This window comes from Lampris incognitus, chromosome 2, assembly GCF_029633865.1.
Source record: "Lampris incognitus isolate fLamInc1 chromosome 2, fLamInc1.hap2, whole genome shotgun sequence".
Taxonomy (NCBI): domain Eukaryota; kingdom Metazoa; phylum Chordata; class Actinopteri; order Lampriformes; family Lampridae; genus Lampris; species Lampris incognitus.
Window position 1 is genome coordinate 135,869,246 of NC_079212.1, and position 26,318 is coordinate 135,895,563.

General features: G+C 45.2%; 1 protein-coding gene across 1 annotated transcript; it reads left to right on the top strand.

The window, feature by feature from the left end:
- Window positions 1-230: 230 nt before the first annotated feature.
- Window positions 231-26,318, top strand: lamb3 (laminin subunit beta 3). Its single transcript, XM_056301765.1, has 21 exons — window positions 231-416; window positions 11,130-11,244; window positions 11,443-11,516; window positions 11,671-11,862; window positions 12,077-12,140; window positions 12,246-12,418; window positions 13,073-13,193; window positions 13,879-14,067; window positions 14,368-14,523; window positions 15,868-16,061; window positions 16,393-16,489; window positions 17,384-17,759; window positions 17,848-18,008; window positions 20,574-20,785; window positions 21,247-21,453; window positions 21,842-21,986; window positions 22,288-22,495; window positions 23,271-23,412; window positions 24,175-24,351; window positions 24,602-24,764; window positions 25,911-26,318. Exons 1-21 carry the CDS (start codon window positions 231-233, stop codon window positions 26,048-26,050), a joined length of 3,492 nt encoding a protein of 1,163 aa, XP_056157740.1. The 3' UTR covers window positions 26,051-26,318.

The window sequence follows — 26,318 nt, forward strand, 5'->3', positions numbered from 1 at the left end:
CCAACTGGGAGGAGACCCCGGGGTAGACCCAGAACTCACTAGAGGGACTACATGTCCAATCTGGCCTGGGAACGCCTTGGGATCCCCCAGGAGGAGCTGGAGGCCGTTGCTGCAAAGAGGGACATCTGGAATGCCCTACTTAGCTTGCTGCCACCGCGACCCGACCCCGGAGAAGCGGCTGAAGATGAGATGAGTTGAGACGGTAACAGAAAGTATAGATCTGATTGTTAATGAATGTGGTGTCGTTTTCCTCCCTGCCAGCTGTAGCTGTAGCAGCGTCGACCAACAATGACTGCTCCCGTGGGGCCTGTTACCCTCCTATGGGGGACCTCCTTCTGGGAAGGGGACACCAGCTCCATGCCTCCTCTACCTGTGGCCTTACTGGGTCTGAAATCTACTGTACTCCCTACCAACAGGTAAGACTGTACACACATGGAAAGATGCAAACAGAAAGCCTACACCCCCCCCCCACACACACACACACATACACATCACTGTTGGCACTCGCACAATGGTGGCAGTTATAATAGGCATGATGGCCTCCTCGAGGATGCTGAAGTTGGTGTGCTTATCCTCCCAGCTGATCTTAAGGCTCTTCCTGAGGCATCGCTGTTGGCATGCCTCGAGTGCCTTCAGGTACCTGCTGTATGTGGTCCAAGTTTCTGACCCATACAGTAGGGTGGGCAGCACTGCCGCTTTTACACCAGAATTTTTGTTCTGGCCTGAAGGTCGTGGTTTTCAAAAACCCTTTTACTCAATCACGAGAAGGCCCGGCTGGCAAAACTGAGACAATGGCGTATTTCAATGTCAGTGTTGGCTTTGGAGGAGAGTAGGCTGCCAAGATGTGGAAACTGTTCCACGTTTTTGAGTCTGGTGTTGTCTACAGAGATGGATGGGGGCAGAGCAAGCATATTTCTGTTGGGTGGGGTTGGTAGAGGGTATGGGTCTTTTTTATGTTAACGGCCAGGCCAGGCCAGGCCAAGCTGCTTGTATGGCTTTGCAAAGGTGTCCACTATGCTCTGTACTTCCTCTTCTACGAGGGACACACACACATGCACAAACACGTGCACTTAGTCTCTCCCACTGGCTCTTTCCACTCGGACAGTGCATGGGGGGCCGGGGGTGAAATCTGCCCGGTAACGTCGTCAGCAGGGCAGAGGGCAGCATGAGCAGTCAGAGGGGCAGATTCAGGGCCCTGGTCCAGCCCGTTTGTGAAATGGTCTGCGTTTAGTGCCAGAGTTATCCTGCAGACATGTGTTGCAACTGTAATCTTTGACCACGGTCTGAAATTTCTCCAGATCACATGTGCTGAGTCAACCGAGCAGTCTTGCTTAAACATGCTTTTTTAATATGAAGACACGGCTCACAAGATGGTAATTAAGAACAGTCTTTGGTACGCAGTTAAGAGTACGCTGAAGGAGAGTGGGGATGACAGGAATGAGGTTACACGTTGGACAGGTTAATATCTACAGTGTTATAATAGTTAGAGTATTTTCTTTTTTTTCCTTTTTTTTTTTACCCTTTTTTCTCCCCAATTGTACCCGGCCAATTAGTCCACTCTTCCGAGCCGTCCCAATCGCTGCTCTACCCCCTCTGCCGATCTGGGAAGGGCCGCACACTACCACATGCCTCCTCTGATACATGTGGAGTCACCAGCCGCTTCTTTTCACCTGACAGTGAAGAATTTCACCAGGGGGACATAGCGCATGGGAGGATCACGCTGTTCCCCCTCCCCCTCGAACAGGTGCCCCAACTGACCAGAGGAGACGCTAGTGCAGCGATCGGGACACATACCCACATCCGGCTTCCCACCTGCAGACACGGCTAGTTGTGTCTGTAGGGGATGCCTGACCAAACCAGAGGTAACACGGGGATTCGAACAGGCGATCCTCGTGGTGGTAGGCAACGGTGTAGACCGCCATGCCACCCGGACGCCCAAATCCCTACAGTATTAACCCGCTGTTCTTTGGAGCGTCTCAAAATATTCTTGTTCATGTAAAATGTTGTCTCCAAATGGCTATTTGTAGTATTTTCCACTATTGAATTTGACGTTCGTCTTAAAGGTTAAACCCGGGGCAGCGTGGCTCCAACGGCTGTCTTCCAATGAGACAGACAGGAATGTGTTGGGGTTTATGCCACGTAACCCTCAGACGTTCTACTCAAAAGCGTCACTATTTTTTGTGAGGGGGGAGGGGGTGGGGGTTTCTTTAGGTAATGGAAAGTTCTGCTGGGAGGGGATATCGTTCTCGTGAGGCTTGAAGGGTTTTTTTACATTTTCACCTGTGCCACACCTTGTCCAGACAAGGAGGAGCTCACAGAGGAACTCAACCACACCTCATAGCTGACAAAGACAAGCCTGCCTGACTTTGGTCAGAACACACACACACACACACACACACACACACACACACACACACACACACACACACACACACACACACACACACACACCACTCTTCAAACACGGCAACATCACTTAGCGTTTCAGTTCCCACCGAGGGTGATAAAAGAACCCGTTTTAGAAAACCAGTCGTATCTTGTTTGACATATTCCTAATCTGCAGTATAGTTGAGTCAAACACAAATGTATGAATGTTTTGAAGTTCTCATCTTACTTTAGACGTGTCTCCATCAGATAATTTTACTTTCAAACGATATTAGATAATGCGTTGAGCAGACGCGTTGCATAAAAGTTGCAACAACTGCTGAAAAATCTGGTAGCGACGAAGAAAGTGGAGTGGGGACCAAGTTGGATGGGGCTAGCGGCTTTGTGTCTGTGAACTTTATCGTGCATGTGTGTGTGTGTGTGTGTGTGTGTGTGTGTGTGTGTGTGTGTGTGTGTGTGTGTGTGTTGTTGAGCTATATTTTTGAGGACCAATTTGAGTTTTTAACCATCTGAGTGAGAACATATTTGCAAAGTAAGGACGTTTTGTTTGGTCCTCGCATCTTCAAGACTCCATGTTTGGGTTAGGACTTCAGGGTTTAGGGTTAGGGTTAGACATGTTGTTCTTATGGTTAACCAAAGGAGTTGAATCAAGTGCAACTGGACTTGGTATATATCCGTGAAGACGTTTCGCCTCTCATCCAAGAGGCTTCCTCAGTTTGTGCCTTTCTGACTAGACCAAGCTAGTCTAACTGGCTGGTGATGAGATTCAGAATTTATCCTCTTGGAGTCGTTATCGGAGCTATAGATATGCGTGGCCCTCCTATGCTCCGATGTCCAGAGGAGGAGGTCTGCGACACCACCTATCTCCCACTTACAAAGCCGTCCTTTCATCTCTACCCAGGAGACTCAAGAAGCCTAGCCTCCAAGAACAACAGTCGATCTTTAACGGCTCCAATGACTCTCATGACCACTGAATAATGAAGTCGAAACTAACACCCCCAACGACCGTCACTGCTAAACAAATTTAAATCAATAGCTCCGATAACCACGGGTGCGGCCAAACATCGGTACACAAAAGAGCCACTCATATCTATGGCTCTGTTGGCGACGAGCATTGGTAAACATCGGGAAACAAAGAGCCATGGACATCTATAGCTCTGACAACGACTCCAAAGAGGATAAATTCTGAGTCTCATCACCAGCCTGTCAGACTAGCTTGGTCTAGTCAGAAAGGCACGAACTGAGGAAGCCTCTTGGATGAGAGGCGAAACGTCTTCACGGATATATACCAAGTTCAGTTGCACATGATTCAACTCCTTTGGATAACCATGACCTGGATGAATGAGAACATTCACAGACACTTCCTATGGTTAAGTTTCCTTTATTAATCCCCTTGGGGAAATTCAGTTACTGCAAATGAATCCATCCTGTGATCTGTGTAACTAGGAGCAGTGGGCTGCCGCCTTTATGCTGCGCCCGGGGACCAACTCCAGGTCTTTTCCCATTGCCTTGCTCAGGGGCAAAGACAGCAGTATTAACCCTAACATGCATGTTTCCTCTGATGGTGGGGGAAACCGGAGCACCCGGAGAAAACCCACCACGGAGATGGGGAGAACATGCAAACTCTACTCAGAGGATAACCTGGGTTGACACCCCCCCCCAAGGTTGGACAACCCCGGAGTTCGAACCCAGGACCTTCTTGCTGTGAGGCGACAGTGCTAACCAATGGGCCACCGTGCTGCCCAGGGTTAAGGGCTAGGGAATGAATGTAGTCAATGAGGGCCCTCACAAGTACAGAAAAAACAATGTGTGTGTGGCAAACCATATCATTTGACCTTGTGAAACGTGTGGTACCAAGACCACCTCGTTATATGACTTTTACCCAACAACTGAAAATGGAAGGAATTTCCCTTTCACAGTTGACTGGTGTGATTGAGGTGAACCGCTGGTGAAAGGACTAGCCTTAGCCTTTGAGGAGCTCAGTTATTCATGACATAAGATTAGAATTTTTTTTTCTCCCAAAGGTGGCTATCCAGACCGTCTATCGCCATATTCCAAGAGTTTTGAATCTTAAATACAATCGCTGCTGTTTTAAAAACTGTGGAAAAAGTTTCGTTTTTTGGCATACATGTACTTGCGCAATGACAGTAAAGCTGTTCTGAAATCGTGTAAAATGATGAAATAGATTATTCCAGACAGGCTTATGCACAGTGATTTACGATATAATTTTTACTTCTATAGTCTTATCAATGCCGTGCTCAGCTGTGTTGCTATTTGTGGACTGAGAGACAGAGACAGAGGGGCTTTACAAGACGTGCAGGGCAGAGTGAGGACGATGCAGCGTGCCAGGGCTTTATCTGTTAGTCTTTATGTGACTGACATGCATGCCAGTGACCCCGCCTTGGCAGCCACATACCCCACCGCTGGGAGAGATTGAGACAGAGACACACACAGAGAGTGAGACGGAGAGACACACGGAGAGTGAGACGGGCTGTTAGGATGGCAACACAGGTTAAAGGGACAAATATGTAACAGAGATATCAGAAGAACGAGAGATAGGAATAAAGAGTGCCAAAAATGAAAGCTGGAGAAATGAGCACATGCACGTATGCAAGCGCGCGCACGCACACACACACACACACACACGCACGCACACACACACACACACACACACACACACACACACATACACAATAATGAACTATACATACATGCAATATGTAAAGGTTGCTTATTTTAAACACAAACAAACAAAAAAACTTTTATTTCATGTATTGGGCCCCCAAAGGCCTCTCTGAAGCTAGACCTGTGCTGATCCCTTTTGGAGGCACAATACATGAAATGAAAGTTTGTTTTTTGTTTGTTTGTTTAGTCACATTTGCATATTGCAATCCTGCTGACCATCCAGGGCATTACTACAGGTATGGGGCTTGAATTGCTTGGGTTAGGGTTAGGTCTGAAAAGAAAGATCTTGCATTTGATCGGGACAATAAGCTTCAAAGTAGGCCAAAATGACTAGTTTGGTTGTAAATTAGTCAAAGATTATTACCTCCAATATTATTATTTGTCACTATTTCCAGAAAGAAACAGAAAAACAAACTAACCACCTTTCATTTCATGTACTGGGCCTCCAAAGGGCTCTCTGAAAGTAAGCCTGGCCCAAGACTCTGTCCATGAAATGTGAAAATTAAAACTTTGTCATAGGACTAAACCAAAATACATCGTTGGAAAGGTCTCGGCCTGTAGAGTAACTTTATGTCAGTCTGAAGATTGTAAATGGCTCCTGCTTTGAAATATTGACCTCTGAACCTTGATCTCAGTGCATGTAATTCAGCAACAGAAGGGGATACAGTCATGGTACTGTTATAGAGAGCCCTTGATTTCAGCTATGTGAGGGCGCTGTCAAATATGGTCAGATTGTAACTTTCATCCATTTACAAATTAGATATTTAAAACCTGATAGCACAAATGGGTTTCCCATCGCCGTAAACCCCTCAGTGCACTATATTTACAACCTCCAATTCGCGGAGATGCACTAATATTTGTGTAACCCATAAGACATATAGGGCTACTAACAATCATTGATTTAGAGGTGTAGTGACATGCTGCTCCTTAAGGGACGCACTATGCAACTCGCTAGGGTAGAGACTGCTACACGCAGTCGTCAGCTTTTTTTTCTTTTCTTTTTGGGATTTTCCTGAAAATTGTGCTCTTGAACCGACGACTGAATTTCATAATACATAGTGTAAACTACTAATAAGACACGTTAGCCCCTAGCTAACGGGTCTGACCCTTTAGTCAAGCGGTTAGTGATGTCGCCTTGTGGTGCAATACACCCCGTATCGAATCCCGCACTGGGCAAGAAAATAACTGGTTGCAATAGCCTCAGAAAGTTAAGAGTATTGACATTTTTTGATTCAGAAAAGTGTTATGTATCATCAGAATCTCATCTGTGAGCTTACGAGACGAACTCCGGTGAGTAAAGCATGTTTTTTTGCTAGCTTTTTGCTAATCACTGAAGGGGAAAGATAACGCTGAATCATACAGCTGTTAAGACACTCTTCATAAAACCAGTCAGGGTTATAAGAATGTCTAATGTTTAAATAGCCTGTACTTTGGTACGTATTGTATCATAGTTATAAGAATGTTAATGTTTAGAACTCACTTCGGTGCAAACTGTATCATTGTGTCATGTTGAATGTTTTAGAAGATGGCTCACACCAATAGTTAGCTAGCGTCCAGCGCTAGCTTAGTCAGTGAAGCATTGGGGAATTGTGTAGCGTTAAAGATGCGTGCCACTTATCCTGTTGACGTTAAAGCCATTCCATTTAAGTGGTTAGCGCACTTAAATGGTTTGTATTGAGGCTACACTGATTGCACTGATTTTGTGTAACAGAATTATATATATATATGTAGTGATTAAGTAATGATATTGCAATTCATATACATGTTAATGGAAAGCATATTGTAAGATGTTCTGAATGAAAAGAAGTTAATGAGATCTCCTGTTAGAAACAGATGTAGAATGGAATACTCACTGTTCTGCACTATTTGTGTAGATTTTTATTATTGGCATGAGCTAGAGCTATCTTCTAAAACATTCAACACACATTCGACACAATGATACAGTATGCACCAAAGTGAGTTCTAAACATTAACATTCTCATAACTATGATACAATACGTACCAAAGTACAGGCTATTCAAACATTAGACATTCTTATAACCCCCACTGGTTTTATGACGAGTGTCTTAACAGCTATATGATCCAGCGTTATCTTTTCCCTTCGGTGGTTAGCAATAAGCTAGCACCAAAACGTGCTTTACTCACTGGAGTTCCAAATACTTAAAACTCGACAGACCTTCATCTCGTAAGCTCACAGATGAGATTCTGATGATACATAACACTTTTCAGAATCAAAAAATGTTAATACTCTTAACTTTCTGAGGCTATGTATAATGAAATTCAGTTGTCGGTTCAAGAGCACAATTTCCAGGAAGATCACAAAAAGAAAAGGGAAAAAAAGACGACAACTGCGTGTAGCAGTTTCTACCCTAGCGAGTTGCATAGTGCATCCCTTAAGGAGCAGCATGTCACTACACCTCTAAATCAATGACTATTAGAAGCCCTATATGTCATATGGGTTACGTTTGTAAAAACTACAATTCCCTTGAGCCAATTCTGTATGTGGCGGGAGTGTTGGAACAGTTGAGACACGTATTTTCCAAACATCGCATTTCGGTTGCTTTCAAACCCCAAAACACGCTGTGCCACAAACTGGTCCAACCCAAGGATCGGGTCCCCCGGCACAAATAGGCTAATGTAGGGTAAACTGCTAAGTGATTTGTACATCGGGGGAAACCAATGAGCCTGTGAATGTGTGCATGAATGGGTGAATGTGAGGCCTACATTATAAAGAGTTTTGAGTGGTCGGTAGAGTAGAAAAGCGCTATATAAATGCAACTGATATACCATTTTGTGGATGAATGCTATTGTGCATAAGTTATTTCAGCACAAATATTGACTGATCACAGCATTTCTACACTACTGTTCAAACCAGTGTGTGTGTGTGGGGGGGGGGGGACTTGAATATTGGTGCCCAGGGGCACAGTGAAGTGTTAATACAGCCCTGCACACACCCTTGCAAGTTCTTTGAGGGTACTCATTTGTAGTTTTAAAATAGTGTTGAGCAGGGTGGAGAGTGCTTGTTCTAGTGCTGAAAGTCATCCATGTTATTTAGTGCAGGTAGGAAATTCAGTAATTCAGGACTGCCTTGTTGCTTGACAGTCTTTGATAAGTGCTGACTAAGATCAATTGCTCCAGAGCAGTTCCCATCATCTTCTTGAGCAGACAATAGCTTTCCCCCGTGTGCTGCCATTAGCAACCTGATAAGGTTACTCAAAATGGACTAACGGGAATTCAGAGCACCAAGGCTTGGCCCCCCAGCATGGGGAAAATTTTCAGGCAATGACCTGGTTGCCACAGCCAAGCCCACCAAGTATCAAGTTGCTCAATATGACCTAGTTTCGTGATGTGCGTTAACTTCGTTTATTTGAGAGGGTCTCTCAGGGTTTGATGGCTGGTTTTATTTGCTCTTTGTTTTTTAGCCTTGAGTTGACCAAAGTCTTACCGTCTATGCCCACTTCAGAAGGGCTGAGCACAATGTCCATACTTTTCTCTTACCTGGACACAAAATGGTGGAAGCAACTTCTTCCATTAAGGCTGCACTTGCTCATTTGATTCAAAAAAGAGCTAAAACCTTTCCGTTTTTTAAAGCCTACATTGATCCATAGATGGTTTCTAAGCATGGCTATGATACTGATTTGTGGCATTGTCCCCTGGAATCATGATTGATGATCTACCTAGTGAATACTTACACTATTTGCATTTGCACTTGTGGCTATTATATGATCACTGTTCAGTGCTGTAAAATGCCTGTAAACTGACACAGAGTCTCATCTGCTAACTGTCTTGTAAGTCGCTTAGGGTAAAATAAGTATTGTAATGGGCAGACATCTTTGATCTGAGGAAGCTCAGAGGGGAATCATGTGGTTTAAAGATATTGAGACGTCCGCGGTGGCGTAGCGGTCTAAGCATCGGCTTGGTGTCGATGCAGTTGCCCACTGGGGACTGGGGTTCGCGCCCCGGTCTCGTCAGATCCGACTATGGCCGGACTCGATGAAGCAGCAATCATTGGCAATGCTGTCTTCGGGAGGGGGGCGGAGTCGGCTTGTGTTCGTCATGTGAATGCGTCTCTGTGTGTGTCGGAAAAACAGTGGTTCGGCTTGGATTCGCCTTGTCACGAAAGTGGGGAGGCGCTTTCCTTCGAGACTGCCGGCCGGAAAGATGCAGTTGGCGAACGCATGCAATACGAGGGTGGGTGTTTGAATTAAAATAGGGATCAATTGGCCACTAAATTGGGAGAAAAAAGGGAAAAATCAGAAATGAAAAAAAAAAAATAATAAAGATATTGAGACCACCCCAGAACTTAGTTGCCTTTGCTTATTGAGTCACCATGAATGAAATAGACGGTTGCCCATGATTTTGAAGTAGACATGCAATAATCGTAGCTGAATTATCAAGCAAAACACTCAAATGTAAAAAGGCTTGATGATAAGATATGATTAGTCTGCCGGTGAAAATTATGTATTTTCACAAAATCATGTTTTTATGCCACACTTTAACAAATCACCTCAACCAGTGAGCAATTTTTTTTTTAAATTAGACAAGCCATTGATTATTAGGTCTATAAAGCGGTGAAATCTTGAGGTGGTTAGTATCAAATGGAAAGAGCAGATTCCACTATATTAATTCCTCTTGTGGCACGGTGGCCCAGTGGTTAGTGCTGTTGCCTCACAGCAGGAAGGTCCTTGGTTCGAACTCTGGGGTTGTCCAACCTTGGGGGTCATCCCAGGTCCTTTCTGTGTGACATTTGCATGTTCTCCCCATGTTTGCGGTGGGTTTTCTCCAGGTGCTCGCCGGTGTTACAGGCGTCATTAGTCTTTATTTATTTATTTACCCCCCCCCCCTTTTTCTTCCCAATTGTACCTGGCCTATTACCCCACTCTTCCGAGCCGTCCTGGTCGCTGTGCCACCCCCTCTGCCGATCCGGGGTGAGCTGCATACTACCACATGCCTCCTCCGATACATGCGGAGTCGCCAGCCGCTTCTTTTCACCTGACAGTGAGGAGTTTCGCCAGGAAGACGTAGCGCGTGGGAGGATCACGTTATTCCCCTCCAGTTCCCCCTCCCCCCCGAACAGGCCCCCCCGAACAGGCGCCCCCAACTTATCAGAGGAGGCGCTAGTGCAGCGACCAGGACACATACCCACATCCATTTTCCCTTTCGCAGACACAGCCAATTGTCTGTAGAGACGCCCGACCAAGCCAAAGGTAACACGGGGATTCGAACCGGCGATCCTCGTGTCGATAGGCAACGAAGTAGACCGCTACGCCACCCGGACGCGCCGACGTTATTCTTCATGAACGTCATTTGCTTGCTAATAGTTCCCAGCTTAGCATTTAGATGTTCACCTATATCACCACAACCGCTGAGACAACACTTTCAGACCCGAGAAGAGGACGATAAAGAAGCTGCGTTAGGTAGAAAGAATCAAAGAGAACGAGCGAATAGGTAGGATGAAGTGTAAATGAGCGTTAGAATGGGGCTGGGAACAGCACAGAGAGAGAAAGACAGGAAGACTGAATGTGAGCGTTGATTGAGACATCCACAGAGAAGGATGGCTGGTGGAGCAGGCCGGCGGTGGGGTCCCTGTGTTGTAATAAACAGCAACCCAGATCGACCTTTTCCCCACAGCTAAACCAACCACGCCGTCCACTATGTGCACAAGCTCACTAATGTGAAGGGCTCTGTGTACTTGCACGAACATCCCAGGTGTTTTTCTATTTGTGTCTGTCTGCGCTGCGTGGAGCAGCTGGTTGGCCAAGGTGGGGAAACAACGCTATTTGTCAACCAGCTATCCTATCAGTCATTTCGCGCCCCCCCCCCCCCCCCCCCCGCGACCCACAATGTGACCTGGCACCTGAAAGGGGTGAGAAAAAAGGTAGATTTGGAACTGGATGTTGCCCACGCTTAATCCACATGGACAGTTGTTTACACATTGGGCCATGGGTCAATATAATGATGAAAAGCAAGCACCCGGAGCAATGCAATGTCCTTCATGCGGAAAAGAACATCAATACTGATTTAACTTTTCGTTAAAATGCCTTTTGTCTGTCTCTTAGTGGAGGATGAAGTGCTGTCCCTGCGATTCCAGGAACCCATCTAGTTTTTTAGCCCATACCGTCCAAAATGTCTTGGCTACTGCTGGTCCAGACAAGTGGTGGCAAACCAAGAAAGGTGAGTTTGTGTGTGTGTGTGTGTGTGTGTGTGTGTGTGTGTGTGTGTGTGTGTGTGTGTGTGTGTGTGTGTGTGTGTGTGTGTGTGTGTGTGTGTGTGTGTGTTATTACGTTTTAAGTCTAGCCATTTATAGCAGGTTAATGTGTGTTTTGGTTGTTGAAAGAATGGTTATTATTATTATTGCTGTCTGTCCTCCAGATGTTAACGCAGTCACGCTTCAGCTGGACCTCCACAGTCTTTTCCAGCTCGACAACCTGTTCCTGAACTTTAAGGTGCGAGTTCCTCTGTTATCCTGTCTGGATCTTTTAGTAAACCGCTTTAATCTACTTTGTCAGGAGTGCCCCTGATTTTTCAACAAACTCGGGTCACTTCTTGTTCTGAACCCCCTTTGGCTGAATTTGATGCTAGTTTGTGTTGCCGCCGCAGGGTCCTCGTCCTGACGCTTTCGTTATAGAGAGAACGCTGGATAATGGCAAGACATGGCAACCTGCGCTTTACATGGCTTCTGACTGCCGCTCCGCCTTCCCTGAGGTCAGCACTACAGTACCACGCGCCATGGACCAGACCTATTGCTACAGTCTGCCCCCTACTGGACCCAACCCATACAGAGACCACATGGTGAGAACATTATATTTGTCACCTGGACTGAGCTCTCCTCGGTCCTTAATGTCCTTCCATCATGTACACTGAACAGATAAATGATGGAAAATAGCAAAATTAGAAAAGAGCTTTGAATGTGTTACCTGTTAATCACCACCATATACACAACGATAACACACACCCACAATTCCTTAATTCCTGTCTTGTGTCTTTGTCCCTTTCCCTCCTTCAGATCCAGTTCAGCCCACTGCAACAGTACATGTATATCCCCCTATCCACTGGGCAGAAAATTGAAAGTGAGCCCCTTATTTATTTTTTGGTCTCGCAGATTGCTAATGTCATTCACTGATGTGTTATGGAACTAATGGGAGGCTGTTGCCCACTGGCTTTCTTGTCCCCAGAGACGTCAGGGTTGACGGGGTTGCGGGTAAGGCTGACTGATCTGGGTGAAGTGCCACACTATCCAGGCCGTTCCCTCACCAAGTTTTATGCCCTGAAGGAGATGAGGGTGATAGGCACCTGCATGTGCCACGGACACGCCAACCGGTGCCTTCCAGATGCCTCCAGCATGCAGGTGTGTATGAGCAGAGTTGTGGGTTGTGCGTGCGTGTATAAAAAATAGTAAAGGCATACAAAAATAAAAGATGAATACATTTGATTTCTTTGGGTAGTGTTGAAATGGCACGGCGGCCCAGTGGTTAGCGCTGCCGCCGTATAGGAAGAAGGTCCTGGGTTCGAACCCCAGGTTTGTCCAGCCTTGGGGGTCATCACAGGTTGTCCTCTGTGTGGAGTTCGCATGTTCTCCCCGTGTCTGTGGTGGGTTTTCCCCGGGTACCCCGGTTTCCCCCACCGTCAAAAAGACATGCATGTTAGGGGTTAATACCCCTGTCTGTGCCCCTGACCGAGGCATGGCAAGGCGAACTGGAGTTGGTCCCCGGGCGCTGCATGGCAGCAGCCCACTGCTCCTAGCTACACAGCTAGGATGGGTTAGATGCAGAGCATAATTTTCCCAAGGGGATTAATAAACTATATCAAAATTTAAAAAAAAAAAACGTTCATATTTTTTTCATCAAAGTCCTGCTCCATTTTTTTCTGTTATTTCCAATTTTAATTTTCTCTGTTATGTACACTCTGACCTTGTACCTGTCCTCTCCGCTGGCTACTTGGAAACTAAGCATCCATCTTTTGCACGTTTCTGTACATGTGTTTAATGTGTGTGTCCTTGTAGGTGGGCGCTCGGTGCGAGTGCCAGCATAACACAGCTGGTGTGAATTGCGAGCGCTGCGCTGATCTCTACAACGACTTGCCCTGGAGGCCTGCCGAGGAAGGCTACACTCACACCTGCAAACGTGAGCATCGTGTATTCAGAGACATGTATTCATGACTTTCTCTATATGCTGTTGTAATGAGGCAAAACGTTACCAGCTGGTTTCACTAACCAGTCATTCCCTATCTGGTTAAATGTTTGCTGGTCCGTGTTACCTCCGGCTTGGTCGGGCGTCCCTACAGACACAATTGGCCGTGTCTGCGGGTGGGAAGCCGGATGTGGGTGCGTGTCCTGGTCGCTGCACTAGCGCCATCTCTGGTCGGTCGGGGCGCCTGTTCGGGAGGGAAGGGGAACTGGGGTGAATAGCGTGATCCTCCCACGCGCTACGTCCCCCCGGTGAAACTCCTCACTGTCAGGTGAAAAGGAGCGGCTGGCGACTGCACATGTATCGGAGGAGGCATGTGGTAGTCTGCAGCCCTCCCTGGATCGGCAGAGGGGGTGGAGCAGAGACTACCGGAACGGCTCAGAAATGTGGGGTAATTGGCCAAGTACAATTGGGAGAAAAAAGAAAAAAAACAACTAAGGGGTGCTGTATTTTCGGTGACTTGCAGATGGTCAACTGATTTTTTTTGGGAGGCTACTGAAATGCTTATTGTAGTACTGTAGTGTGCCTGAGAAGAAGGCAAGTGCATGTTGTTATGATTTAATATTCTGCAGTTTCCCTGTGTGTATCTGAGTGTATATCTGTGCCATCCATCCCCCTTTAGGCTGCGAGTGCAACAACCATGCCCAGCGTTGTCGTTTCGACCAGGCTGTGTACGAGGCAAGTGGACGGAGGAGTGGAGGTGTGTGTGAGGGCTGTATGCACCACACCACTGGGCCCAAGTGTGACCAATGCGCCCCCGGCTACCAGCCAAACCCCCGCAGTAGAATGGATCATCCTGACGCCTGCATACGTAAGTCATCCACCGTTGAAAACGTCTGTGAAAGTGTAATACGAGCTCTTTGCACATAGGGGCAGGAATACTACACATTACCACTGTCTCTCAGTTTCCCTTGAAGATCTGAAACGTCTTCAAATGATGCTTAAGCTACCGAGTTCATTCACTTGTACACATAAGAGAAATGGGGAGGAGAAATATACACAGAATGTAAATTTGGAAATCAGCCTTTTTCCCCCCCAGCATGTGTGGGATAATGTTGTACCTCCTCACAATTTAAACTGGGTCACGTGTTCATTGTTCTGCTCTTGTCAGGCTGTGTTTGCAGTGCTGAAGGGTCAGCGAATGGGGGCCAGTGTGACGACAGCACGGGGGTGTGTCAGTGCAAGGCCAATGTGGAGGGACCACGCTGCGACCGCTGCAAGAGGGGCTACTATGGCCTGAGCGCCTCCAACTCTCTCGGATGCACCAGTGAGTGACAAATTTGCATACTACTGTTAAAAAGATGAGCACACTAAACACGCTAAGGCAATTAGGTTGATATTAATGCAATGCTCCGGTAAGCAGTAGACCTCCAAAGTGTTGTCGTCATCTCAGATTACATCCAGATCCAAAATGCATAGGATTTTTTGGAACCTGTTCACCAGTCCTTCTGCTTGTAAAATAAATCAGAATCAGGTTTATCGGCCATGTAGGTTTGCACAAACATGGAATTTGACTCCGGTTTCGTGGCTGTCTATGTACTTAACATAGAATAACAACACTACAACACACAACACAACAATCTTCAGATATATTCACAAGGATTGACTATTTAAAGGTGAAATAAGAGGTGATAAAGTGCAATGGTGCAGAGAATATATCGGAAATGCTGAAATAGATGTCAGCAGGTTACTGACATACATGCCTGAGGTGGATGAACACAACAGAGTACCAGTATACGTACAATGTACAGTACAGTATTTACAGAATAGTTGGATTTATTTGACAGTGTTAAGCGTTCATTTGAATGACAGCCTGCAGAAAGAAACTGTTTTTTATATCTGCTTGTTTTGGGGCACAGTGCTCTGTAGCGCCTACCAGAGGGGAGGAGTTGGAACAGGTTGTGTGACCAGGGTTTGATGGGTCTGCAGTGATGTTGTCTGACCATTTCCTGAGTCTGGGGGTGTATAAGTCCTGAATGGAGGGCAGGTTGACAACAGTGATTGTCTCTGCAGACCTAACTGTCTGTTGTCATCTGTCAAGGTTATTACACATTTTGACATGTTAGCGATCTTTGAAGAGTTATTTTGCTAACAGCCGTGGTGCAGACGTTACATCACCGGACTTTTGTGAGGATTCATTAGTAGTGTCACGTGTGTGCCCACCGGTAGATGTAAGGAGCAAATACAGCTCATGCTAAGCTAGCATACAGCTCATGCTAAGCTGAATACAGCTCATGCTAAGCTAGCATTTCTTAATGCGGCTTCAAAAACAATCAAAATTCCCTTCAGCCAATCTAGAAGTTCATAACACAGCAAACCTCAAAAGTGAAAAGAGTCAGTATTAGCACTGAACATAGTTAAAGGCATATATCATATGTCCTATAGGCATTTTTACATGGGTTGAAACAGGGATGGATCCAGAATCCCTTATTTTAGCATGAAATTTACATCACACTTTAGAGGTCTAGACGAGTGCTCTGTGTGTGCATGTACACATTCATTTGGATGTCAGTGTGTCCATGTTGCTGTATGAGCATGCATTTTTGTTTGCTTGTTTATTTCTTGCAAATAGTGCCCCTCTCTAATTCTCACCCCTACCCTTCGTCTTCAGAGTGCCCATGCTCTTCAGATGGCTCTAGGTCAAATGAATGTCACCCAGAGACTGGTCAGTGTCCCTGCCGCGCCCACTTCCACGGCCTGACCTGCGAACTCTGTTCGAAGGGTTACTGGAAGCCTGCTCTGGGAAATGGCTGTGAACCGTGCGGCTGTGACCCGACTAAATCCAGCAGTGATACCTGTGATCAGGTAAGACCAATCTTTCGTCAGTCCAGGCAAATCAGTTCATAACCAAGATTTCAAATAAGAAATGTCTATGCTTTTTTTTTTCCACCCGCCCATCTGGTTGTAAACTTCAGCAGACAGCACAAGAAACCATTTAATATTCCCATAACTGAGAATATAAATAAACGGTCTCATATTAATCAGAGCCTTATTTAATTTTAGAAATCTCATTGTAAAATATGTGAATGCGGATTCAAGAATGCTGTCACAATATGGACAAAAATCCACTGAAACACTGTTTGTCTTCACTGGTGATGAAAATAAATAAAATCTTCTTTGTGCCTCCTCTCCACAGTGGACAGGTCAGTGTCAGTGTAGACCTGGCTTCGGAGGACGCACCTGCTCCGAGTGCCCTGACAACGCATATGGAGATCCTCTCATAGGCTGTCGACGTAAGACACCTCTGTTTTTCATTCAGTCTCACTGATTTCTGTCCATCCTCAAATGAACACGGACACACACTGTCACTGATGTGAAGCGTAGCTGTTGTGTGACTGTGTTGTGAACAGAACGCTACGTTATCACTCTCTTAAGTTTGTAATTGAAAGTAGGTCTAGCATTGAGTTCACATTTTCATTTGAATGGCTAAAGTACATATTATCTATATCATATCCTTTGCACCGGTTCAACGCAGCTTAAGTTAGCTCGTCTGAACCATGTTTTTAGCTAACCAGCAGCCCAGAAAAACAAGATGGCAGATCAGACACACTTAAAAACTTTTTTTAAAGTTTGTCAAAGCAGGTTGAAAGTGACAGAGCACGCCTTACGTGCATCTCTGCCGATCCTACATTGAATGAAACCGCATGGGGCCAATACCAAGTGATACAATATGATATGTTTAGCTAATTTTCTTACTAGTGATGATTAAAATGTTAATCAAAAATAAAAGCAACATTTTAACACCTTAAAATGGCATATTTGACAATGTGCACCCGCTCACAAACGTTTCAAGAGGGGTCACAAAAAGATTCGATGCGCATGTCACATATAAGTGTCGAAATGTTGGTTTGTAAGTGAACAAATCAGAGTCCAAGTTCATGAGGTGCCGCACATTTAAAAACTACAACTACATTAAGGTATGGAAGACTTAGTGAATTAACAGTGCATCTAATAGATTTGTTTTTGTTTTGCCCACCCCTTCTCTCTCTCTCTCTCTCTCTCTCTCTCTCTCTCTCTCTCTCTCTCTCTCTCTCTCTCTCTCTCTCTCTCTCTCTCTCTCTCTCTCTCACTCTCTCAATCTATCATTGCTCTCTTTTTTTTCCATCTTCCCCTGCCTGGCCGCACAGCGTGTCAGTGTTCGTTTGGTGGGACCCTTCCAGAGGGCTGTGACAAGAGGACAGGGGCCTGTCTATGTCGGCTGGGCGTCACCGGGCCCCGCTGTGACACCTGCAGCCGAGGCCACTGCGACTCCTTCCCCACCTGCGAGAGCTGTCCCTCCTGCTTCTTTACCCTGGACGACCAGCTCCGCAACCTTACACGGGGTCTGGAGAGACTTTCCCCTAGCTTCCCCTCTCCTCCGGTGGACCCAAGCGGTTCTGGAAACTTTGGCCCCCGTATCCGGGCCCTGGAGTCCAGACTGAACCAGATACGACGCTCCATCTCTCTTTCTCCCAACTCCGTCAGGCAGCTCAACGAAGCGCTGTCGCAGCTGAGTCGGCTCAGGTGACACAGGACACGGGCTCTCAGACAAGAAACAGCATTGTGTTGTTGTCTGTTAAACACTGCTTAACTTCTGTTTTTACTCATCCAGGGACCAGATACACCAGGTAAATGGTGAACTTGCACCTCTCGAATTAGTGCCCGGTCTGAATTCACAGCTGAACAGGATCCAGACTCTGTTGGATGGACTGAGTGTGGAGTACAACGCCAAGAAAGACGCCCTGACCAACTCCATTAGCACCAACAACGCAGGTAAGACACAAAACATGTAGGACACATGACACTGTTTTTACCATAGTCGGAGATTAGTAGCAAACAAACAAAACATATTATAGAGCAGTACATCAGCATTTCTGTGAGAAGAATTAGGTTAATGTTGTTAATGTTTTATTTATTTTATTGGCATCCATTAAAGCAATCAAAATATTAGGAAGGAAAACATGTGCAAGGGAGGAGGGGAGCCCACAGTACACATTCAAAGTCCTCCTCTATGGCCGACAAATAATTACAGAACAAATATCAAATAAAGATCGATACATAATCAATAATAACACAAAAAGAAAGCAAACAAAATAAAAAAAGCAGAATAAAGAACACTATATATATATACACTACCGTTCAAAAGTTTGGGATCACCCAAACAATTTCGTGTTTTCCATGAAAAGTCACACTTATTCACCACCATATGTTGTGAAATGAATAGAAAATAGAGTCAAGACATTGACAAGGTTAGAAATAATGATTTGTATTTGAAATAAGATTTTTTTTACATCAAACTTTGCTTTCGTCAAAGAATCCTCCATTTGCAGCAATTACAGCATTGCAGACCTTTGGCATTCTAGCTGTTAATTTGTTGAGGTAATCTGGAGAAATTGCACCCCACGCTTCCAGAAGCAGCTCCCACAAGTTGGATTGGTTGGATGGGCACTTCTTTGAGCAGATTGAGTTTCTGGAGCATCACATTTGTGGGGTCAATTAAACGCTCAAAATGGCCAGAAAAAGAGAACTTCATCTGAAACTCGACAGTCTATTCTTGTTCTTAGAAATGAAGGCTATTCCATGCGAGAAATTGCTAAGAAATTGAAGATTTCCTACACCGGTGTGTACTACTCCCTTCAGAGGACAGCACAAACAGGCTCTAACAGGTACTATTTAATGAAGATGCCAGTTGGGGACCTGTGAGGCGTCTGTTTCTCAAACTAGAGACTCTAATGTACTTATCTTCTTGCTCAGTTGTGCAACGCGGCCTCCCACTTCTTTTTCTACTCTGGTTAGAGCCTGTTTGTGCTGTCCTCTGAAGGGAGTAGTACACACCGGTGTAGGAAATCTTCAATTTCTTAGCAATTTCTCGCATGGAATAGCCTTCATTTCTAAGAACAAGAATAGACTGTCGAGTTTCAGATGAAAGTTCTCTTTTTCTGGCCATTTTGAGCGTTTAATTGACCCCACAAATGTGATGCTCCAGAAACTCAATCTGCTCAAAGAAGTGCCCATCCAACCAATCCAACTTGTGGGAGCTGCTTCTGGAAGCGTGGGGTGCAATTTCTCCAGATTACCTCAACAAATTAACAGCTAGAATGCCAAAGGTCTGCAATGCTGTAATTGCTGCAAATGGAGGATTCTTTGACGAAAGCAAAGTTTGATGTAAAAAAAATCTTATTTCAAATACAAATCATTATTTCTAACCTTGTCAATGTCTTGACTCTATTTTCTATTCATTTCACAACATATGGTGGTGAATAAGTGTGACTTTTCATGGAAAACACGAAATTGTTTGGGTGATCCCAAACTTTTGAACGGTAGTGTATATATATATAGAGAGAGAGAGAGAGAGAGAGAGAGAGAGAGAGAGAGAGAGAGAGAGAGAGAGAGAGAGAGAGAGAGAGAGAGAGAGAGAGAGAGAGAGAGAGAGAGAGAGAGAGAGAGCATGTGATATCTTGTTATGATTGACAGGTAAAAGACCTAAACCTGTATTTAAAACTGAGTGAGATGTGGCTGATTGAAAGTTGGTCCTATATTTATTCCTTAGCTCAGCGGTCAGGAACCTATGGCTCGCGAGCCATATATGGCTCTTCCGGTGACGGCATATGGCTCCCAGACAATTTTGAGTTGAAAAAAAAAATCAGTTTGGAACTGATTTTTTAATATTTGTGATATTTCTTAATAATACTGTGTCATTTTAAAGTAAACAGAAATTAGTTTTGAAGATAAATTTCACGGGTCACGGGTCACCCGTGGATCGGGTCGGGAACCAATGGCTCGCGAGCATGTCCGGGTCATTGTAAAGGTGAAGAAATCAATTTTATCAGATAGCCAACTAGTTTATCCGCTTCAACCCTTGTAACGGAAAAGATGGCGAAAAGAAAAAAACACGGTGGTTACCGTGCATTCCAGGCTGCGTGCACAGAGGAATTTGCATTTGTGGAGAGAGCAGGATCTGCGGTATGTCTAATATGCAATGATAAAATTGCATCGATGAAACGGTCAAATATAAAGCGGCACTTCGATACGCACCATGCAGCACCAGAAGTCGCATTAAAAGTAAGACATATTTAATTTATTATACGTTAAAATACTATATGGCTCTCAATGAAATATATTTAGAAATATTTGGCTTTTATGGCTCTCCCAGTCAAAAAGGTTCCTGACCCCTGCCTTAGCTGGTGCTCCTCTGTACCAAACTTAAACTGACATTTAGCAGAATGATGACTCATACCATTGCTGCTTTGTTAGCGTGTCGTTCGTTTGTTAGTGTGTTGTTCTACGACAGACTGTGTAACCAGATAAATGCAGAGCACGGTTTTCTTTCTTGCTCAGGAGCATTCTCCGCTATCAAGAATGCCTACGATGAGTCTACGAATGCCGCCAAGAGTGTGGAGGCCAGCGGTAAGACGGTTGACCAGTCTGCGGCCACCAGGGACGACACGGTGGATCTTCACAACCAGGTCCAGATGGCCAACACCAGAGATCTAGAGAAACTGAACGAGAATTTGGCCTCCAGACCTGACCTCACCCCCACTGCTAAACAGGTACATGATCTCGTCTCAGCTGCACCAAGCATAAAGTCAACAGCATTAACTCATCAAGTTGTTTTGACACCACAGGGAAAATGGGTCGTGCATTGCCCCCTAAAATGTACGTTGTTGTCGATATTGAAACAACTCTGAAACACGATGCAGGTTGCACAACATCCAGGGCACAGACAGGAATGGTATTTCTTACCACTTCAGTCACCTCATGCATTTGTTTATATCTCGAACCCACATGTGACCTTTCTTTTTTTGTGACCAGTTTTGTTTTTTTTTTCCTCATACATACAGGGAGCAGGTACAAATAGCAACATTGTAATCCATTATTTTTCACCAGAAGAAAGGAGGGAAATGGAGAATAAATCGAGATGTACTATGAGGATATGCCCATGTACATATACACACGCAGTAAATACGCATACATGCGTCTCACGTGACCTTTCTGTGACCTTTGTATGCAGGCGTGCGGCAGTGTTCGCTCGGCCCCTTGCACGCCTCTCAACTGCGAGGGCGGCGAGCTGTGTCCAGCTGAGGGAGCGCCACCCTGTGGTCGCGGTGAGAACTGCGTGGGAGCCCTGCCGCTGGGGAAGCGGGCGGTGGGCGACGCCGAGGATGTGAAGACTAAAGTGGAAAGGCTCAATGAGAAGATCACACGGGCTGCTGAGCAGGTACACTTCAGCAAAACGGAGCCAACACATTTCTACAGTTATCAACTCTGACAGAGTTGCTAGGATATCTTGACCCTTCAACAGATAATATGACCATACAATTAATACTGTCTCATACATAGTACTACCTATACATTTTACTTATACTTTTGCTAAAGACAAAATGAAGAATCAGTCCTATCTATCTATCTATCTATCTATCTATCTATCTATCTATCTATCTATCTATCTATCTATTGTTCTGCCTATATATCTATACATCCATCCAGCCATCTGTCTATCAATATATTTAATTTTCATGGGAAGTCATTTAATACATTTGTTGATTTATCATGTTATTTTTGAATGTTGTTTAAAGGAGTTTCATGATTATCTCCCCCCCACTCAGCTCCAAGAAACTCAAGAAACAACCAACCAGGTGAGGCGGTCTGCAGAGAAGCTGTCCAATGAAATGAGGCAAGCAAGAAATGATCTTGAAGCGGATTTAAAAGAGACGCGTGATGTTGTCAAAGAGCTGAAAGACTTCCTATCGGGTAAGTGGGCCCTTTGGGTGACGTACATAGATGCATAGATTTCTACGAGGAAAAACTCATGGAAGGATGCACGCATTCACATATGGCTGTTTGCCCAGTGTATGCATTGTTGTTAGGTTGGAACTTACTTATGATGTATATCCCAAGGTGATAGATAAACGGAAATGTCCTTCTGGATAACATTTGCCACAGTGTAGATACCAAACCCATAACAGTCTGATCTTAAGATGAGGCATTAACCTGCAAAGATTCAACATTTCATCTCTCTATGCCTGCCTCTCCTCTCTTTCCCTTTCTCCAGATCCATCATCCAACCTCACTCACATTAAGGAGGTGAGCGATTGGGTCTTGAATGCCAAACTTCCCGTTACTCTGGCCGCCCTGAAGAGGAAGCTGGTAGAGCTGAAAGACCTTGCTGCCGGCCTCCCGGACAGCAGAGCGGTGCTACAACAGGCTGAGCCACAGTTGGACACAGCCAGGAAACTGCTAAAGGAAGCCCAGGATGCCAGGTACCCAGCTAGAGATCTGCTGACAAGCATCCCAGCACTTGGCCCATCTTCCATTTGTTATTGTTAATGAGTGGTGAAAATGAATCTTGATGGAAAAATGCTTTCACTAAACCCTTTCCACACTGTTTTGTGAAGCCTCAGGGATTTTTTATTTCAAAGCAAAGCTAGTAAAAAAAATAAAATAAAAAAAAAACCGGCTTCCATTCATAATGACTGTGGTGGTTCTCTAAGAAAGCATCAGGATGGAGTCATATGACCAAAACAACAACAACAAATTATATTCCTATATGCCCGATTTGGTCATTTGATATATGTTTAAACTGGGCTGACATAATTGAATGGTGAACCACTTCAGGCAGGATGTGGCCATTACAAATCTGCGCATGAAACCATGGATCCCTCCGCAGTGGCATTTATAAAGTGACCAAATGCAGGAACAAATAAAACTGCATATTTTTATCTGGTCAGTGGAATTTTGATGAACTTTAGTGTCCACTCTCTAAATGCTCGAAGTCCAAGATATTTTTTTTTCGCATTTCCAAGTTTAGTTGAGAGGTGAATTTTGGCAGGTGTTGATGGGCAGTGTCTTGTAACTCCAGATGCCTGAAACTAATATCCTACAATGTGTTATGACGACCAGGGGATTTTTGGCACCTTGGAATTTTGAAAGACTTGTCCTTTTACATTCTCGTTATGATGAACCTGAATGCCTTTACTTGGCTTTACGGCGATGCTGTTGCAACACTGGTTTATGGTTTTTATTCTCACTGTGCAGGGATGCAGCGCTTGGAGTCAAGGCTGACGTTGACGGGTTGCTAGAGGGCTTCAACTCGGTTGAGGGCTCCCTCTCTGGCTTTGAGGAAAAAGTGCAGGACAGCATGGACACCATAGACGACCTCAATGACATCCTCACCAAGGTGGGAAAAACACCGAGAAGAGACTAGAGAGATTTGAGAAGGGATAGAAGTGCTGATGGGAGAATGTGTATAAATACAAGGCCACCACATATTTCAGTCCCTCCCCGGGGTTGAAGTAAGCTCTACAGGACCATTAGCACAAAAAATCGGGCATAATACTTCTTCCACCAGGCGGCCATACTGATAGATACCTGTGAAGCCATGCATTATGTACAATACAATACTGCTGGCATCCAGCACCCGCGCTATAACCCCTTAACCTTTTTCTTTATACACTTGAACATTACACTTGTTTACAATGTGCAATTTTCATACAGATGTATTTATTCTTCCCCTTTATTTAATCTATGCAATCTTTTTTCTCATGTTTTTTGCAATTTTTTTTTTGTGTACATTTTGAGAAACATGCCAAACCAAATTCCTTTCAATGTCTGCACATACAGGGTATAAAGGTGTCTGATTCTGAATGCACCGGGTGCAGGTTATAGTTGTGCTAACAAGGACTAAAGCTTCCTTAGCTCAGGGTAAAACTGCTGAGTAGGACATGACCAAGGACAATATTTCTATCAGAGGCGTGAACTTAACAGACCTGTCCTATTCTGTTAACTTAGCTGCTGCTTTAACTGTTAATATCACTTGCCTGCTATTTTGATTGTTATTATCAATCTTATTCAGGATCTGATTGTAATATTTCTATTTTCCTTCCCCTCTTTAACTCTCCAACAACTCGTTGCTGCCTCTTTCCTTCCCTCTGTCCTTCAGACCAAGGCTCAGTTAACCCCAGCAGAGACCATTCTTGGGAGCATAGGGACATTGACCAAAGGAATGAAGCCCCAGCTGGCTCACATCAAAGACCTGTTGCTCACCGGGGGCCAGTTTGCCCAAAATGCCGATGAAGACTCAACAAGAGCCAAAGAGGAAGCAGACGCTGCAGCTAAGGTAGGAAAGACCTGCTAGTGCCATGTGTCTGTGTCTGTCTGTCCCTGTACACGAGACCATGGTCATTGTAAGAATATAGGATTCTTCTGTGCCTATGCCTTGTGCATGTGTGCAGTATCCTTCCATCACCTTGTCAGGTTTTGGGGTGTGTAGTTTTAATTACAACTGACTTGTGTGTTTGGATTTGTTTGCTTGTGTGTGTGTGTGTGTGTGTGTGTGTGTGTGTGTGTGTGTGTGTGTGTGTGTGTAGGATCTGTTGGCTCTAGAGAAGCAGCTGAACCGTCTGAAAGCTGCAGATGCCAACAGTGGACGTGGTGATGGGGCGGGTTCAGCCGGGGAGCGTCTCAAGAGGCTCCAAGAGGAGGCAGGCTCTCTAGCCCAAGACACTGGAGACATGATGAAGGCTCTTGCAGGTAACATAGCACGGGAACACCACCAGACTCTCAGGTTCAAGATAGGAGACTTGTGGATGTATTCCAGAAGTCAGTTAAGCAAACATCTCTAAGGCTATGTGTAGACTGCAAGCAAATCTGATTTTTCTCTCTCAAATCCAATCTGTAAGACTGACCGCCCACATTGTTATTTGCAGTTGATCAGGTTAGTTTTATGTGTATCATTAACCAACATTAGTTGCTGAAGTAAAGACATAGCGATGTCTAGTTATGATGCAGAACTCTGTTGTGTCAGAGATGGTGGAGGTTGATATATGCAGCCATGTGTTGTGCTACAGTCTTGGCTGGCATATGTGCACACGGAGAGGTGTGGCCAACATTGCTTGTCTTAATGCAAGTGACATAAAGGATAGTTTGAAATCCAATCTGAGTGGCCCGATTGAGACACATATCTAGAAATTCGAATCTCATTACAAGCCACCTATGAATCTGGATTGCAAAAATCTGTTCCCATGCGTTTTTTTGTTGTCCAGACTTGCTTTTTTTGGGGGGGGGGGGCCTTTTCTCCCTAATTTTATCCGGCCAATTACCCCAGTCTTCCGAGCCATCCCAGTCACTGCTCCATCCCCTCTGCCGATCCGGGGAGGGCTGCAGACTACCACATGCCTCCTCCGATACATGTGGAGTCGCCAGCCGCTTCTTTTCACCTGACAGTGAGGAGTTTCACCAGGAAGCTGTAGCGCGTGGGAGGATCATGCTATCCCCCTCCCCCCCAGTTCCCCCTCCCCCCCGAACAGGCGCCCCGACCGACCAGAGGAGGCGCTAGTGCAGTGACCAGGGCGCATACCTACATCTGGCTTCCCACCCGCAGACACGGCCAATTGTGTCAGTAGGGACGCCCGACCGAACTGGAGGTAACACAGGGATTCGAACCAGCGATCCCCATGTTGGTAGTCAACGGAATAGACTCCTACACTACCCAGATTGATATACGAAAAATCAGATTTGAGATGCCAGTAGGAACATAGCCAAAAAAATCCTTTCATAGTTTTCAGCCTATTATACTTCGTGGGTGTTAAAGGATCAGTTAATTGCATGGCACTTGTTAAATCATTTTCCTCTGTGAGACTAAATCCTCCCCCCGCTCCCTTATTCATCTCACTCCAGGTAAAGCTGATTCCTTGCGAGGGCTGCAGGACGAGGTCCTTAAGAAGTCAACAAAGCTTCATGGGCTCGAGGGCAAACTCCAAGAACTACTAAAAAACCTCCGCACCAAGGCCCGTGTCCTTTCCATGTGCCAGGGATGAGACTGTAAACAACTCGGCAGAGTGGTCTTTCCAGCTGCGACCACTCAGTTGTGCCGCATGTTGGCCATTTTTACTGTGCGGGCCATCAAGGGTTCTGAATGAAAGTGAACAATAGCTCTCAGCGTTTGATAATGTTATTGAGGAAACATTAGCTTTTATCTGTCATTTTGCAGTTATCTTTGTTATTGGAACAAGGAGAAATGTTAACTTATACATTTTCTGTTATGTATTGTTTTTTATAAGAATCTCTTATGAGGTTTAAATAAAA